This window comes from Hemibagrus wyckioides, linkage group LG13, assembly GCF_019097595.1.
Source record: "Hemibagrus wyckioides isolate EC202008001 linkage group LG13, SWU_Hwy_1.0, whole genome shotgun sequence".
Taxonomy (NCBI): Eukaryota; Metazoa; Chordata; class Actinopteri; order Siluriformes; family Bagridae; genus Hemibagrus; species Hemibagrus wyckioides.
In genome coordinates, this window is record NC_080722.1 from 9,964,140 (window position 1) to 9,980,000 (window position 15,861).

A 15,861-nucleotide genomic window follows, 5' to 3' on the forward strand; every position below is an offset into this window, starting at 1 on the left:
TATTTATGCACCCTTATTCTTGATGGCATTATTGTATTCAGAAGATAAGGATGCTGCATGAATTGATACACCGCGTGTGTAAAAAAAAAACCTGCTTAATACTCAAACTCCTGTCTCACCCGAGTTAATGAGATGGTCAGATGTTAATGAGGGGGTCAAACGAGGATGCTGAAGGAATTATTTCTTGATTTTCTGCTTGGTTTAGCTTGGCATTTTATAAATTTAAGGTTGCACGCAAGACAGGGAAAGATGGAAGCTTTGATGTGTGAGAGGACCATCTTATTCACTTAGTTCATGCCGGGGAGCATTTCAGAGTAATAAACGTGAGGCGTGATGTTAATAAACAACATGAAGACACTAACTTTTATTCAAAAGACACAGATGAAATATGTACAATGAATAGGATCCATCTTTTGAAAACCTGTACAGCAGCAGCCTGGTCACTCGGATTAATCGGAGGCTCGCTGGTATGGAACATAATTTGGCACTTTGTTTCTGCTGCCATGTTAATGCTGATTCTTGTCAGGGACTATTAATGTGCAGAAAACAATGTGATACACATCTACACCACTAGATGGCCTCAAATATTAATTACTGCTCAGTCAAACAGTGATAAAGCAGAGTAGGGTGATTTCACTTCCATCAGTTCCATGGAAACCAGTTAAAAAAAAAAAAAGAGGAGACATATCTAATTAATTCACCAAACATGTAATGTACTGGCCTGCTGTCATCACAGCTTACCGGAGACGCAAACATGCACAGCAGTGTTCATGTATACAAAGCTGCCCTCTTGCCATAATTGCTCTATTTGCATGCGCACTGCTTGCTGTTTGTTTTTGTAAGTAAAGTGTCAGAAAGCGTTTTTATCCGACCCCACTCAGACCCCTAACACATACACGCTTGCGCTATTGTTGAAACTGTCACTACAACTAGCATTCAACCGACGGCGCTTGCTCCAGTTCTAGGGAGAGAGAATGAGGCAGATGTTAGTCAGGAAGTTGACAGGCTACTGAATATTCTCCCCTGCTTCGTCAGGTGTAAATAATCAAATGAAATATGAGCCAAGGAGATGAGAAGAAATTCTATTCGTGACTCATCCACACCTTTCTAACAGGGCAAAGCCTGACACCAGAGTTCATTCATTACTTTCCCCAAGAGAAGAGAGACATGGCTCTTCTGACTGTCTAGAGATCTAAACTCAGCAGCTCATGTTCTTGCCATGGCTTGGGCAGAATGTTCCTCACAGCCATAATGAGGCCACAGTGCCTGTTAGCCGTACCCTTTCCTTATAGCCGGTGTCAATACGACGATGCCTGCACTTCACCCTCATCACCTCGTCCTCTCTCTCTAATAACATTCCTCCCTGACCAATTTCTCTCCTTCTGCCCATTTTTGCTTTTTTTTTTTGCCCTGTGAAGTGATGTGGGAGAAAAAGGTTGTGCTCTGATGAGCCGTGACATGCAATGCTCCGCGCTAAATGGGAGACTGACCTCCCTTTCACCATCCACTCTGGACAAGAAGATGACCTCAACCCAGCGGCCCTTCTATAAAGGCTCCTTGACGTTGTTCTGGCGGGAAGGAAAGGACTTATAGAAAGAAAAAATTGAAAAAGGGAAAAAGATAAAGGAAATAATACTAAAGTGAATCTGACAGCGATGATAGAAAAGAAAGTGTGCGCAATGGCCAGATACAATGCAACTCCACCGTCTCTCCGTTCTCAGGCAATAAGCAAATAAGAGCAATGGGCTACAACAGAGCATGGACAGGGGCAATAATTTTCATCCCCTTTGACTTCGAAGCGGGTTTAATCACAGGAAGCATGTAGGAGGCCACAGTTTAAGAGATACATGTACCACTGTGGTAGTGTCTCTGTCCTACATTCTGTCCCATGCGTAATAGTGTCCCGGATTAGACACACTCCACTTAAAAAGCTCCAACATGAATGCCTTTGAGGCAAAAGACGCAAGAGAGGATAGAGTAAATGAGCCATGACACCAAAGCCCAAATTACTATGAAACAATAAATGCTCTGGGTTGTACACTTCACTGTGTGGTGTTCTGTAAATGAAGCATAAAGTAAATAATAAATTGATTATAATGAATATGTTCCACCGATGGCCATTTTTTTCACCGGTGAGACCCTGGTGCTGGTTTAGGAACTGTTTCATTATTTTCCTTTTTCACAAAAAAGTCTTAAAATCAATTCCTAATCCCTATACTAGTTTGCTTCAAGCATCAAAATGACATTACCTTGAGCAACTTTAGTTTGTTTTTGTGAAAAAAAAGCAGAATCACTGATAAGTGCAATGACTAAATAATAAGAGCTACATTGATCATTTTAGTTAATAATAATTGGTTACACAACTGGACTTGACCAAACAGAAAGGGCATGATTATAATCACACTATCAGGTGCCACTCAGATGAGGATGGGTTCAGTTTTGAGTTTTTCCTTAGCACTTTTGCCACTGGCTTGCTCATTAGGGTTAAATATCAATTTATATTATCCATTTATAGATTTCTTTAAAGCTGCTTTGTGACACTGTCCATTGTTGAAAGTGCTATACAAATAAAATAAATCATGAATTGAATGACTGTAATGCTAACAAAACTTAAGTAGCCTTTATTTGTCACATATACTTTACTGCACAGTGAAATTCTTTCTTCTCATATCCCATCCTTGGAGGGTTGGGGTCAGAGCACAGGGTCAGCCATGATACAGCATCCCTGAAGCAGGAGGTGGGGTTGGGGGCCTTGCTTAAGGCCCCAAAGGTGGCAGCTTGGGCTAGAAACCCAATCATCCAGTCAAAAACCCAAAGCTTTAACCACTTGAGCTACCACTGCATGCTTTCAGCTAAACCCTTGAATTAAATAGTTAATAAAACAGCGAGTATATTCATCTGTTATTTTATATTTCATTGTCTTGAACCAGGCTGGCCTCATATAATAAAACTTTTGACCGCAAATATTTCGATCAAATAAGCTTATTTTATATTTCACCCCCACACCCACGTCTCTGTGTCCTCTCTAGGCGGTGAATGATTTCTGGGTAAAATTTGATCTCAAAGCTAAAATTACCTCCCATAATGTTGTTGTCTTCGTATAGACTTTGTACAGACTCATATCTGTTTCTGTAATTATTCATCTCTCGAGCTGGCGCGATCGCTGTCTGCTTTTAAAAAAAAGGTTTGTCGTTGTCTGAACAAACCCTGGCCTCAGGTCAGCACTGATACTGAAAATCTGAGCTCATCTAAACACAGCTTAATCCCTCAGCCTACTGCGCTTTACTTATATTCAACTCATTCACTACAAATTACTGAATATCTTCTAAATCCATGCAAATCATGTGCTTGTGTGTTGTATGCTGCACATTGTATATTGTTTGAAATGTGTTTTCTGTTGTTGATTCCAAGGATTCCGTGCAAACACACACACACACACACAAACACAACCATGTGTGTATAATGAATTTTGGTTTGAATGCAGCCTCCAGAGTTTTCTTTTTCAGAGATTTCTCCTAGGCAATTAGGGGACAACCACAGCGCCACCCTGACTGATGGAGCATTTTAACTCAACGTGAATGGCAACAATCTTCTGGTGCCAAAAACAAAATGAGGCAATTGTTCTCAACATGTGAAAGCAGAGATTACAATGAGCGTGAAAGAGTTGAGTGTAAAGCGGGTCTGATTACACGATCGTCACAAAACTGCAGCATCCATTCAATGTTTGTGTTATTATTCAGACGAATAATTATGCTCAAGGCACAATAATGCATTTGTGATATAATTGTTTTGGATTTCTTCGTTTGGGATAATTGGTGTTAATCAATAGATGCAAAATAACAATGAGTTATTCTTGTAGTATTATTATTATTATTATTATTATTATTATGCTTACACACACACACACACAAACATATCCTATAACACACAAAGCCACACAGTCGCCAAATCCCGAAGAGCTGATATAGTGTTGCTTCAGGATCCACTAATGATGTGTCTCATTTAGTGCATGGTGCAGGCTGTAGCTGCTGGAATGTGACAGTGTGTGTGTGTGTGTGTATGTATGTGTGTGTGTAAGTATGCGCACTGCTGAGGAGCCATGGCATTCAGCCCAAATGAGCCAGAGCAACTGTGAAACCTCAGCCATTTTACATGAAGAGGCTCTCTGCAACACTCAGGCTAATGCCTAGGGCTAATGCCTAGGGAGAGTGTTTAATTGGACCAAACACAAAGACAAGCGATACGTGCTTTCATAAATAAATAGTGGGCGATATTAAAATAACACAATCATATACGACACTCTCCATAATGAATGCGCCATAATGTATTGAGTCTGCATGTCTGGGGGTGAGACTAGAAACTACTGTGCTGTGTGTGCAGAATATGTGCTAAGTAAAACCACACACAAACTCTCTCTCTCTGTCTCTCTCATACACTCACACACACACACTCTCTAACTCAGCCATTGTCTCTCTCTCTCTCACCCTCTCTCACACACATACACACACACTCTCACTCACTCACTCACTCACTCACTCACTCACACACCAAATTTATGTCTTTATGAGAACTAGATCTAGACCATACAAGTTAAGATTTCTGTTTTGGATCCTCTGAGAATAACACTTGGCCTCACTTCCTCTTAACTCCCAAAACCAGACAGAATTTCCGGAAGCTATTGAGACGTGTTCTCATTGTCTGTCCCTCCAGCACTCATCTCCCATTCTCTGAGAGCAAGCAGCAGGCTGAATAGAGATGAAATCTCTTAAAGCACTTTCCTATCGGTCTCTTCCACAACTTTGTACCCAGACGGATGTACTAGCAGACTGATGTTTTTTTCCCCATCCACCTGTCATTAGACTTTAAAAGTCAGATCTTGTTGATGCTTTAGCTCTAAACTGACCACTTGTTAAATACTGTAACACAAACACCAAGTTTCACACAATGTTTTTCACTTTCCACAAGCAACAGTTTAAACGATGACTTTATTGTTCATTACAGTCATGTTTGCACCCTAGTTTTAGTTCCACTCTGATGTTTTTATTCCACAGCCTCAAAAGCGATGGATAGAGCTGGGGGAATGGTAGAAATTGGTAACTGTCCAAACTGGGCTTCTGTCCATGGGAGGAAATTAAAATTGTGCTAAACTAGCTTTTTATGATTAAACCCTTTGAGTGGAATTCATTTGAGTTGGGAGACAGTGGTCAGTGCCGCAGTTTCATTTCATTCTTCAGGAAAAAGGGGATTTTTAAAATCTGAGTTAGAGGTGAACACAGGCAAGTGTTATTGCCCCAGGAGCAGGAGGAGGAGGAGGAAGAGGGGAAAGAGGAGGCATGGTGTGTTGGCTTGACATTGTCTAATTTTGCCTGTATTATGTTATTATGTGTTATACTTACCACCACAAAGTACACACACACACACACACACACACGTCCTAAAATGTTTAAGACCGTTGTAAAATGTTGGCCCTTTTATACCACAACGATTTGCCTTACTGCTGGTGCGTTATGCTTTTTATACATTTATAGCCACGTTTAATGTCATTTAATATAATAACTGGGGAATGTGGTAGCATAGTGGTTAAGTTCAAATCCCCAGTCCACCAAGCTGGACCCCTGAGCAAGGCCCTTAACCCTCAGTTGTACAAAATGAGATAAACTGTAAGTCACCCTGGATAAGGGCGTCTGCCAAATGCTGTTAATGTTAATAGTTCCTGAAACAATTTACTTTATAGCACTGATAAGCAGTTCTTCCCTCAGCGATCTCTATTTTTCTGATATTCCGAAGACATAAAAATGCAGCTTGTCATGATCCTGATTAACCACAAAGCCCCCTGTCCTGACGACTGCTGATACTGCAGACGCTGTCCTAAAAATGTCACAAAAAAATGAATAAAAGTGTTGAGATATAATAAGAGTGTTGTTCCACTTTGTTTTCAAAAGAAATATGCCCTAGGTTTCTTTTCCCGAAGAGAAACTGATACGGAGTTCTCCACAGAACCGCTGATGATTCCCCAGAACAAATCAAATAAGTGAAACTCTGGACTCGGATATGTAATTTCTCACCTGATCCAATGAGCTCACTGTAACACAGGACTTCTACACACATCCTTGTCAGATGTTCATCTGTTCATCTCTCAGTTCGTTTCTATCTGAGGAAATCTGGAGCACTGTGCCATGATTTTCTCATCTGCCTCTTTCCTATTTCCCCTTTCCTCTCCATCATATGCTCTGCTTTTCCACAGATTCGCAGTGCCACTGTTTGTCCTCCTGCTGAGCTAGCCTTTGTCTGTCATTAATCTTCAAGTGGACTGATGGGTTCATTAGCTGCACACACACACACACACACACACACAAACACACACACACAACATTTGGCTTTCAGGAGTGTGCCAGCTTGGCAAGTTAAAACAACTAGGCTTGGAAATTTGCTTTAGAATTCTCTTCATGTGTTTAACACCTCCCTCAGTCTCGCTACTGTCTTGCAGCTTTTTTGACTGAATGGTGAATCTTATGACTATCAAGAACGTGATAGTTCTGGCTTTGGGTCAGAGCACAGAATCTGGCATATAATTCGAACTGTGTGTGTGTGTGTGTGTTTGAATATCTAATATAAGTTCATTTCTGCTAATATTAAAACTACTTAAATGTATAACTATTACTCAATGTCTTTTTATTGATTTCCTTTCAGTACAGGTATTTTAATTATTCTATATATTAGATATATTGTGCCTTACAAACATCTTGAACATATTCTTTAATTGCCTTCTTATGTATGTTTATATTTCTTATTGCTACTTGCTCAACAGCTTCTGTACATAGGCTCTCTGCCACAGGCTATTATTTATTTGTTGTATATATATTTATATATTTAACTGCACAGATCTACTATTTGCACTTCTGGTAGATGCTAAACTGCATTTTGTTGCTGTGTACCTGTAATAACTATCTATCTATCTATCTATCTATCTATCTATCTATCTATCTATCTATCTATCTATCTATCTATCTATCTATCTATCTATCTATCTATCTTTCTTCTTCTTCTTCATCCTTTTTCTTTAAGCTGTTAAGTGTAAGCAGTTAATTTAAGCAGTGATGATATGAGAGCCGAAAGAACTGCGCTATATCGAACTGAGCTATACTTCCTGTCACCTATCTGTACTTGCCAAAAACGTGATTTTTAGACGCATTCATTTCATGTTTCTTAATGTGTTGAGCAAGAATTATATGTACACTAGATAACAACACTGAATTCGGTCCCAGACATTTCTAATTTAATCATTTTTATGAAGATATGTTAGACACCAGACCCCCAAAAGATTAGCTTATCTTCTAAGGCGTAAAGGAATTCTTCTCGTGCTTTTTTTAAATGACATTTTCAAACACTGTAAAGCATTCAGATTTTCACCGCAGAGTTAGATTTGTGGCTTAGTGACTTTTAGTTTCCACGTCCCTACGGCTGTCGTCACCTAAAGCACCCATTTGTTCCGTCTACTTTTTCCTCCAATATTTTCTCAGATTTTCTTACCCCGTGCAAGAGAAAAAAAAATAAATAAATAAATAAATAAATAAAAGATCAAAAGTGAAGAATGACGGACGTTAATGCCTCACTGATAATGATATGATGGGATTAAATTAACTCAATCATAAATGTTGAGGGTCGTGCACATCGCTGAAGGCGGAGGTGACACTGCCTGTGTGAAAAATCGAGACATCACGGCCTCCTTGTTAACATGGTCAGTGATCCTGGGTTAATTCACTTTCACAGACGCGGTCAGTGGATAATGATATCCTCTGTGCCTTCAGGCAGGTTTATCAAAGCATAGAGCTGCATTACCACAGGGCCCATTAATGTCAATACTGACAGCCTTAATCTAACCGGTGTCTAAACACACTTAATGAGACAGCAGGGAAAAGCACTTTTCAATTAATTACGGTAAAAAAAAAATGACACTGGGTGTTTGCAGCGTTGTCAGTAATGCTGGAAGCGCACTTAATGATGATGCAGGTACGTCTAATTTCCCCTCCTACGCTTTGGTGAGTCATTTCGAATTTACAAAAAAAAAAAAGGTCCTCATGCTGGGTTAGTATTCAGCATATCAAAAATATCTGTCAAAAATATAAAGTCATAAACTGTGCCACGTTTAAATAGCAAGCCAGAGTATATCTCTACGTTTATGCGAATCAACAGCTAGTGGATTTCACAATGCATTTAGATTCTCTCACACACACACACACACACACTCCACCTGTATTTGTTGTAATATTATTAGCATGTAGCTTCAAGCTTGGAATTAATATAATACACACACTACAGCTTCACACTCTACAGTGGCCCTGAAGGTCCTGAACATTTCATAAAACATTTAAAGGAACACGAGATGCATTTCTAGTGGAAAGATACACACTAAAGGTACAACAGATATAACCTTGAGGGACTGCGCCAGCCACAAGAAGAGGTACAGCTTTGTACCTTGTTTCTGACAGTGTATATTAATCATTTCCTGTAAGTCACACCGTGTTTGGATGCAAAAAAGCCATGTCTTATCTTTGACCTTTAAATGCATGCATATGTCCTTTTCTGATGATTAATGTACATACATATTAAATGACATAACTCTTACTTCTTCTCTGGAATGGTGAAAAAACAGTCCCCCTCATTTTTCAGTCCTAACATCAGTTCTAACAATTCTAACATAACACATGTTTTTAGGATTGACTCAAACTGATACATGGAGTATTTAATTGCTGCAGTGAGAAAGAACAGAATAAGCCATAAGCAAAAAAAAAAAAAAAAAAAAAAGAGGTCTGAAAATGCCTTGGAGGAGACGTGCTATATGTTGTGAATGCTTGAATACCTCTTCCACATGCCAACATGCTAGCTCTTCACTATTTATATATCAATAATATATTTAAAGCCCATGGACCAGGCTGGCGAAATAATAGTGAGCTAGCTTCTGGCTATCAGAGAGCGCAGTAAGCAAGACAGAGGCTTTGAAGCTGTGCTCGTGTTCAGCCACCAGCACTCGACTGCATTCTGCACAAATCACAAGGGCTCAGCTGGAGAAAATGCAGTGTGATGTCACTCCAGAGAGGGAGAGAGAGAGAGAGAGAGAGAGAGAGAGAGAGACAGAAAGACAGAGAGAAGGGCTGATTGTTCCGAGGAGTGCTTCATGATTACAGAAATGGTGGGCTCAAAAAAAAAGAGAGAGAGAGAGAAACATTCTACCACCAGCTCATCTTTTTCTTCCTTCACTTCTCCTCTCATCCTCCTCCCTTCATATCCCTGTGCTCCTCATAATCTGGTGCAGAGACAGAGAGGAGAAGCACAATAAACGAGCACAGCCCAGTGTCCCAGGGGAGACGCAGGCCTCCATCAAAGTGCTGTGTGAAGGCGAGAGAGCCGAGTAGAGCACCCTCTGTAAAACTCACTGGTTATTCAAGCTAGAAATGTGAAAGTGCTGGAACATTTGTGTATAAAGCTGCTCTCTGCTTGTGGGAAGAGACCTGAAACATCATCATCCTAACAATCTGCACTAATGCTTTCTGATCATCTGCCTGAAGAGATCTTGTGTGATTTTGTTTTGTTTAAATAAACTTGTGCATTTGAAGCCAGTGATCTTACCCGTACTCAACTTAAGACAAAACATTGATGGCTTTTGTTACCGTAGCTGTAATTTTCCACATCAGGACTGGTTTACATTGAAGAAGAGGTAAAAAGTGCATCCAATCTGGCAACCTTGCTGCAAAAGTGTATTCGTGTGTTAGTTTTTTTTGTGTATCCAGGACTCACTATCTGCAATTGCAAGTAGTCTCCGAGGCCAGATGAGCTGTCCACTCTGACCAGCACTGCGTCCTTCTGCTGCGTGCTGAAGCCAACTGCAAGACGGTCCGCCCTCGTGCTCGGCCTGTCGTTGGGTGGCCAGGTGTACACAATCAACCCACCATCACGCCCAAATATGTACGTAGTCCCCGCTGTGGAGAGAAAGATTATACTTTGTTAGAATGGGCTTTGTCAGATGTACGCAAAAAAAGCATTTGCATTGCTATTATCTTAAGATATTTAGAGTTCTGACGCATTTAACCTTGATGATGTGAATTGTTTTCACAAGCATAGCAAACTTCAGCAATATACTCGAGACTTTTTTAAGCAAGACATAACATGATCATTTTATATGCAACTTAAAGCACACATTATGTCCTTGACCCCAAATGCAGATGACATGTATAATCAAAGAACCAAGCAAAATTATTCCTGTTAGTTACAACACACTTCAACGTACAACAATTCTTCATTTTCAATTGAAAATGGCACGTTTTCTCACTAATAAAAGGTACTGATCCAATACTAAAGATAACAGCAAAGAATTTTTGTTTGGAAAAAAAAAATAGAAATAGAAAATTGTAAAAATGACATTGTTTAACTGTAAATTATTTTCTTATTTTTCTGTTATAACTGTTTTAATATATTTATAACTTTATATTTATACATTTTTATAGACCAGCATTATTTATTTGTGAGAATAATAAATGGGATTTTTGTGCAAGGAGTTTTTTTTTTAAATGTATTTCCTCCTGTATTTTTTTAAGTGCTTCAGATTAAAAACAAACATCAGAGTATTGATATGTGTATCAATAATCAAGCTGATACAGATTCAAGGTTTCAGTACCTGTATCAAAGAGCACAAAAAGTAGTATCATGCCTCTCTCTCTACACCTCAACTCACTACATAATTGATGGCATGGTATCACGGAATCTGCACAGAATGCTCTAGAGTCACTGGTATGGTTTTTGAGACAGAACAAAACAGCAACTCAAATCATTCCTTGCATTTAAAACCATTTTAAAACACAAAATTAACCTCTTTTATTAGTTTCAGACAAACATCATTCTTCGGTACCTTTCCTACTAGTTTCAGTGTGCTTACTATATTATAAGCTGGTACATTAAGGGGTTAAAATATGAGAAAACAAACAAACAAAAAAAATAAATAGTTAAAGTATGCTGTAAATGGATTGCATGTATTTTATTTCAGCACTCAGTGTTTTATTTCAATGCAGTGGTCATTTATCTATCAGGCTTAGGAAATATATTCGTTCTGACAGCCTGAGTGTATGTGCGGTGTGTTACTGTAAAAAGCTCTTTGTGTGTGTGCGTGCATACATTTGTGTTTTACAGCACATTACAGTTTTAAAGCCCAGAGTGTGGGAGTATCTTGATGAGTCCATCAGCGGGTCAGACAGCCCCTGCTGTTTCCTGATTGGAATAATTACAGCCCTCGTGTGACCCTCACGGTGCCGGTGCCACTTGGGAACACCTGCATGTTCGAAATGACTGTGACAAGATGCAGCCTGGTTGTGTGAACACACACACACACACACACACACATTCGCACTGCACCTAAATCACTGAGCTGATTGAGCATCTAGCGTTCTAATTTAAGCTGCCCTCCGTACCAGCCAACATACTGCAACAATCAATCTGGCCATTGAAGTGGTCCGGTGCGCTGTTTTAATATGCGGGAGAGATGAATAAACACACATACACGTACACACACTCACAGATTTGGATCAGACAGCTATTTCTGCTCAGCACAAGCCATGGCCTGATGGAGCTAATTATAGTGTCACATGCAGACAGGCCACTGAGCCTCTGATTCTCTCAATGATTTTCACAGAGAGCGAATCAGGAAATGGAGCATATTTGGAAGAGGCAGAAAGAGAGACATAGACAGAGATGGAGTGATTTGACAGAGAGAGAGAGAGAGAGAGAGAGAGAGAGAGAGAGATTAAAAGCAGGAGCTGCATTCGAGTCTGATGATGTATATTACTGTTAATGGAGTTGATCTCATTAGTCCAGCGCCTGCACCAGATCTTTTCCTCCAGCGTGACTTCCATAGTAATAAGCATGTGTAAAAATCATGGCATGCCAGGTGCTTGAGGGCAAAAGCACAGAATAAACCACTAGTTAGGCTGGAGCTGTGCGATGTGAGATGCATTTCAACTCGGCACCTCCTCTGCAGCAGGAGGAACAGCTGTGCAGCCCGGCTCTAGATCTGTTCCTTGTAAACCAGAAGCTCCGTGATGCTCTCCGCAGTGCTAACATCCTGCAGTAAAGCCATAGTAACAAGTTTTTAAGACTTAGATGGTCGTATTTCCTGATACGCTTCTTTACTTGTTCTCTTGTGCTTTATCTCTCTTTGTGTTGACTCTCTGTTTTTCAGAAAGTCTGTGTGCATTTCAATGAGACCCTTTCACACCATGTCAGCATTCAGCCCATATCCCCAACCACAAAAACACCCTCAGGGTCTCTTGCACATCCACACACACACACACACACACACTCACACACAGACACAAAACCACATATTCTTCACTGAGGCCAGAAACAGCACTCTGACAGAAACAGCTCTCTTCATGTTAAAGGGAAAAAAGGAGCTTTTCTTGTTAATGAGGCTGAGGTGTCAGATCCGTATGAACACACACTCAAAACTAGATGCAAATTATTTCATTATTTATTTACATTTGCTGTAAAATGACATCTATGTATACAGTACTCCTCCATACTAAGCCCTGCTCCACAGCCCTGTGTTTAAGCAGCAACATTTTAATAACCAAGGTTATGGCTCATTTTGGAGCGGGGGATGTAAGGAGATATCATTCCCTGTTTAAATAAGATAAATAGATCTCTCTCCTCATAAAACCTGTGTGTGATAGTATCCCATACACTAACCTAGCAACAAGAGGAAGGATCGCTCCATAGTGTTAACTAGAAAAATCTGTGTCACGTTGATTAGGTTATTATTTGAAATAACTTCTATCTTGTGCAATTTCACATTTCACATTGGACAACACTATCTATTGCCTCTGTGCTTAAATACTGTTAGCTGTTAACAAAAGCTACATAGCTTGTCACTTTACTTGCTTTTCTAATCCTTTGTTGTGTCAGTTATAAAGAAATGAACATATTAATATCAATATTTTCCCCTAAATCCTCTTTCAAACTGCTGCAACAACCTAGAAAACTAGCTATTTCTGCTGGTTATGCCATCTACATATACCTCATTTTAATAACATGTTCCGGATGAATCCAGTTTAAGGTCCGTGTGTTGGTTTTAGTGGGCTGTTTCACTGCATCATTCAAAAAGAAGCAGAAAAAAATTCATTACTCCTCAAGAAGAAGCAGATTGAGGAAGAGAAAAAGGAAATACATCCTTGGGTGAATTTGATGCACATGACACGCAGATGATAGTTCTTGCATGCTACATACATCCAGGATTATTAAGTAGTGTACAGTGTATACACTGATCAGGCATAACATTATGAGCAGTGACAGGTGAAGTGAATAACACTGATGATCTCCTCATCATGGCACCTGTTAGTGGGTGGGATATATTAAGCAGCAAGTGAACATTTTGTCCTCAAAGTTGATGTGTTAGAAGCAGGAAAAATGGACAAGCGTAAGGATTTGAGCGAGTTTGACAAGGACCAAATTGTGATGGCTTGACGACTGGATCAGAGCATCTCCAAAACTGCAGCTCTTGTGGGGTGTTCCCGGTCTGCAGTGGTCAGTATCTATCAAACGTGGTCCAAGGAACAGTGGTGAACCTGGCGACAGGGTCATGGGCAACCAAGGTTCATTGATGCACATGGGGAGTGAAGGCTGCCCTGTGTGGTCTGATGAGCTACTGTTGCGCATTTTGCAAGTTAATGCTGGTTCTGCTGGAAAGGTGTCAGAATACACAGTGCACGATGGGTCAGGGCTGTTTTGGCAACAAAAGGGGGACCGACACAATATTAGGCAGGTGGTCATAATGTTATGCCTGGTTGGTGTATTAGTTTAACATTCATTATACTATATATACACTCATGCCTTTTGGAACAGTAGATTTTTATTATTCCTGTGGGGAAAGTAGAAATAGGCTAAAAAGACAAAGACAAAGTCCAATTCATTCTGTTCATATGATGGAGCTGCTCCACAGCAGCAACCTCATATTATCTCTCCTTTCTCTTTCTCTCTTTCCTTCTCTGGTCAATTTTCACCCTTATGCCAGAATTGGTTAAGAAGCCCATTGATGACTATTGAAGTCTAATGGGGTTAAGGCTCTTTTCTGAGGTCTATTTTCTAAAGCTGTTAAATGAAGCATGGACTCTGCACAAACCAAACCATTAGCTTCTTAAAAACGTCCCACCGCCTTGACCAGCTACACAGCTGGGTCCAGAACTTATCAAAGACCCCTGCTTGTGGAGAAACGCTTCAACAACACTCAAAGGTCAATCACAAGAAGTAGACGTGAGATCCAGAAATGGAAGAAGGGAAAGAGAGAGAAACGAGGACAGTGTGTTAGTGCCTTGGAGCAATACTCTAATGAGACAGATATTACCTGGCCCTCCAGAATCCCATCATAAGCCTAATATGTTTTACGTGCTGAAAAATTAAATTAAGAAACCTTTTTTTTCTGTTGCCAGAGGCTTAGAGGCTTGAGCAAGCTAATATCACACTCTATAACACCAGTTCCATACCGGGTGGCCAGAATCTATATGAACAAATGATTATTCTCTACACGTGAACGGCAGAAATATAAAAGCCGAGCAATTTATGTGCAGCATTTTCGTGTGTAGTAGACTGTGTTTTAGTGTAAAATCAAAAGTACTCAATAGTGACATAATGAGAAGTCGGTTTGATGAAAGAAGTAAAGAAGTAAGAGGACACCGTAAAACAAATCTACCGTAGTGCATGTCCTAGCTAATCCTGCTGACAAGTGATTTTCTGTCCACTGTGGTGCTTTGTCTTCATAATGACAAGAACTTATGATAATCTTGTGAGGACATTTGATTGGTCTGAATCAAGAAAACTCAAGACCCCAAAATGCCAAAGCTATTTGGACGAATAAATCAAAACATACTGAGGTTCTCTTTAGTGTTAGACGTAATGCATTGTGTGGGGATGTGGTAGCTTAGGGGTCGAGGTGATTGGAAGATTGAATCCCAGGTCCATAAGCTGCCACTTCTGCACCCCTGGAGCAGGGTGGATTGAGGATCTTGCTCATGGGCCCAATGGTGGCAGCTTGGCTGTGTTGGGGCCTAAACCCTGATCTTCAGGTCAACAACCCAGAGCCTTAATCACTTGAGCTACCACTTGAGCTACCACCACCCCAAGGGTGGTCTAAGGGTGTCTGACAAATACAGATACACCAAAAATATATCAGTACAAACAGTACACTCCTGTAAATGTGGTTGTCATGCAAAATTACAGAATATATCTAATATTACTATCTTGCTTATTACTATCCTGCCTTTTTTTTAAAAAAAAATTTTGTTTATTAAACTTTCAATGCACAACATGCAAAATTGACGCATCCGCAATAATAAACAGGCCATTAAAAAGGGAATTACTGCAGCTCCAATTATCAGACTGACACCAGAGAAATCCAGACCAACTGGGTAATTACTGACAGCAGCCTGAGCGAAACACTGGCCACCCGAGGTATGTGTGTGTATATAAGCATGACTGTGTGTGTGTGTGTGTGTGTGCTTGCTGACTATTATCATCAGCATAAAGAGTGTGCTGGACACTCGTAAATCTGACTCCTGTCTCTCACTGCCTGGCTGGGCATCGACTTGAGGTGAAGGTTTAAAATGAAGCGTCGTGTTTACGACCGGCAGGCACAGAGCGTGATGGGCTTTTTTCCTCACCGCAATAATCCTGTCAACACACTCGAACACTTAAACACACTGCTGGGAAGGTTTGCTGACTTCAGCCTCTTAACACCAACTAGACTTCAAGAGTTCTGTAGGCAGGAGCATGAACATCTTACATGTGCAGAAGATCTGGAAAATCATTCATATGTTATTCATA

General features: G+C 40.2%; 1 protein-coding gene across 11 annotated transcripts in view; it reads right to left on the bottom strand.

Annotated features, from left to right (window-relative positions):
• The window catches only part of nrxn1a (neurexin 1a), a 162,590-nt gene that overhangs the window by 21,353 nt on the left and 125,376 nt on the right, over positions 1-15,861 (bottom strand). For all 11 annotated transcript variants that reach the window (XM_058406272.1, XM_058406270.1, XM_058406268.1 and 8 more), the window contains one exon: positions 9,796-9,977. In XM_058406272.1, the coding sequence (XP_058262255.1) occupies positions 9,796-9,977 (182 nt within the window). The remainder of the gene's footprint in view (positions 1-9,795; positions 9,978-15,861) is intronic.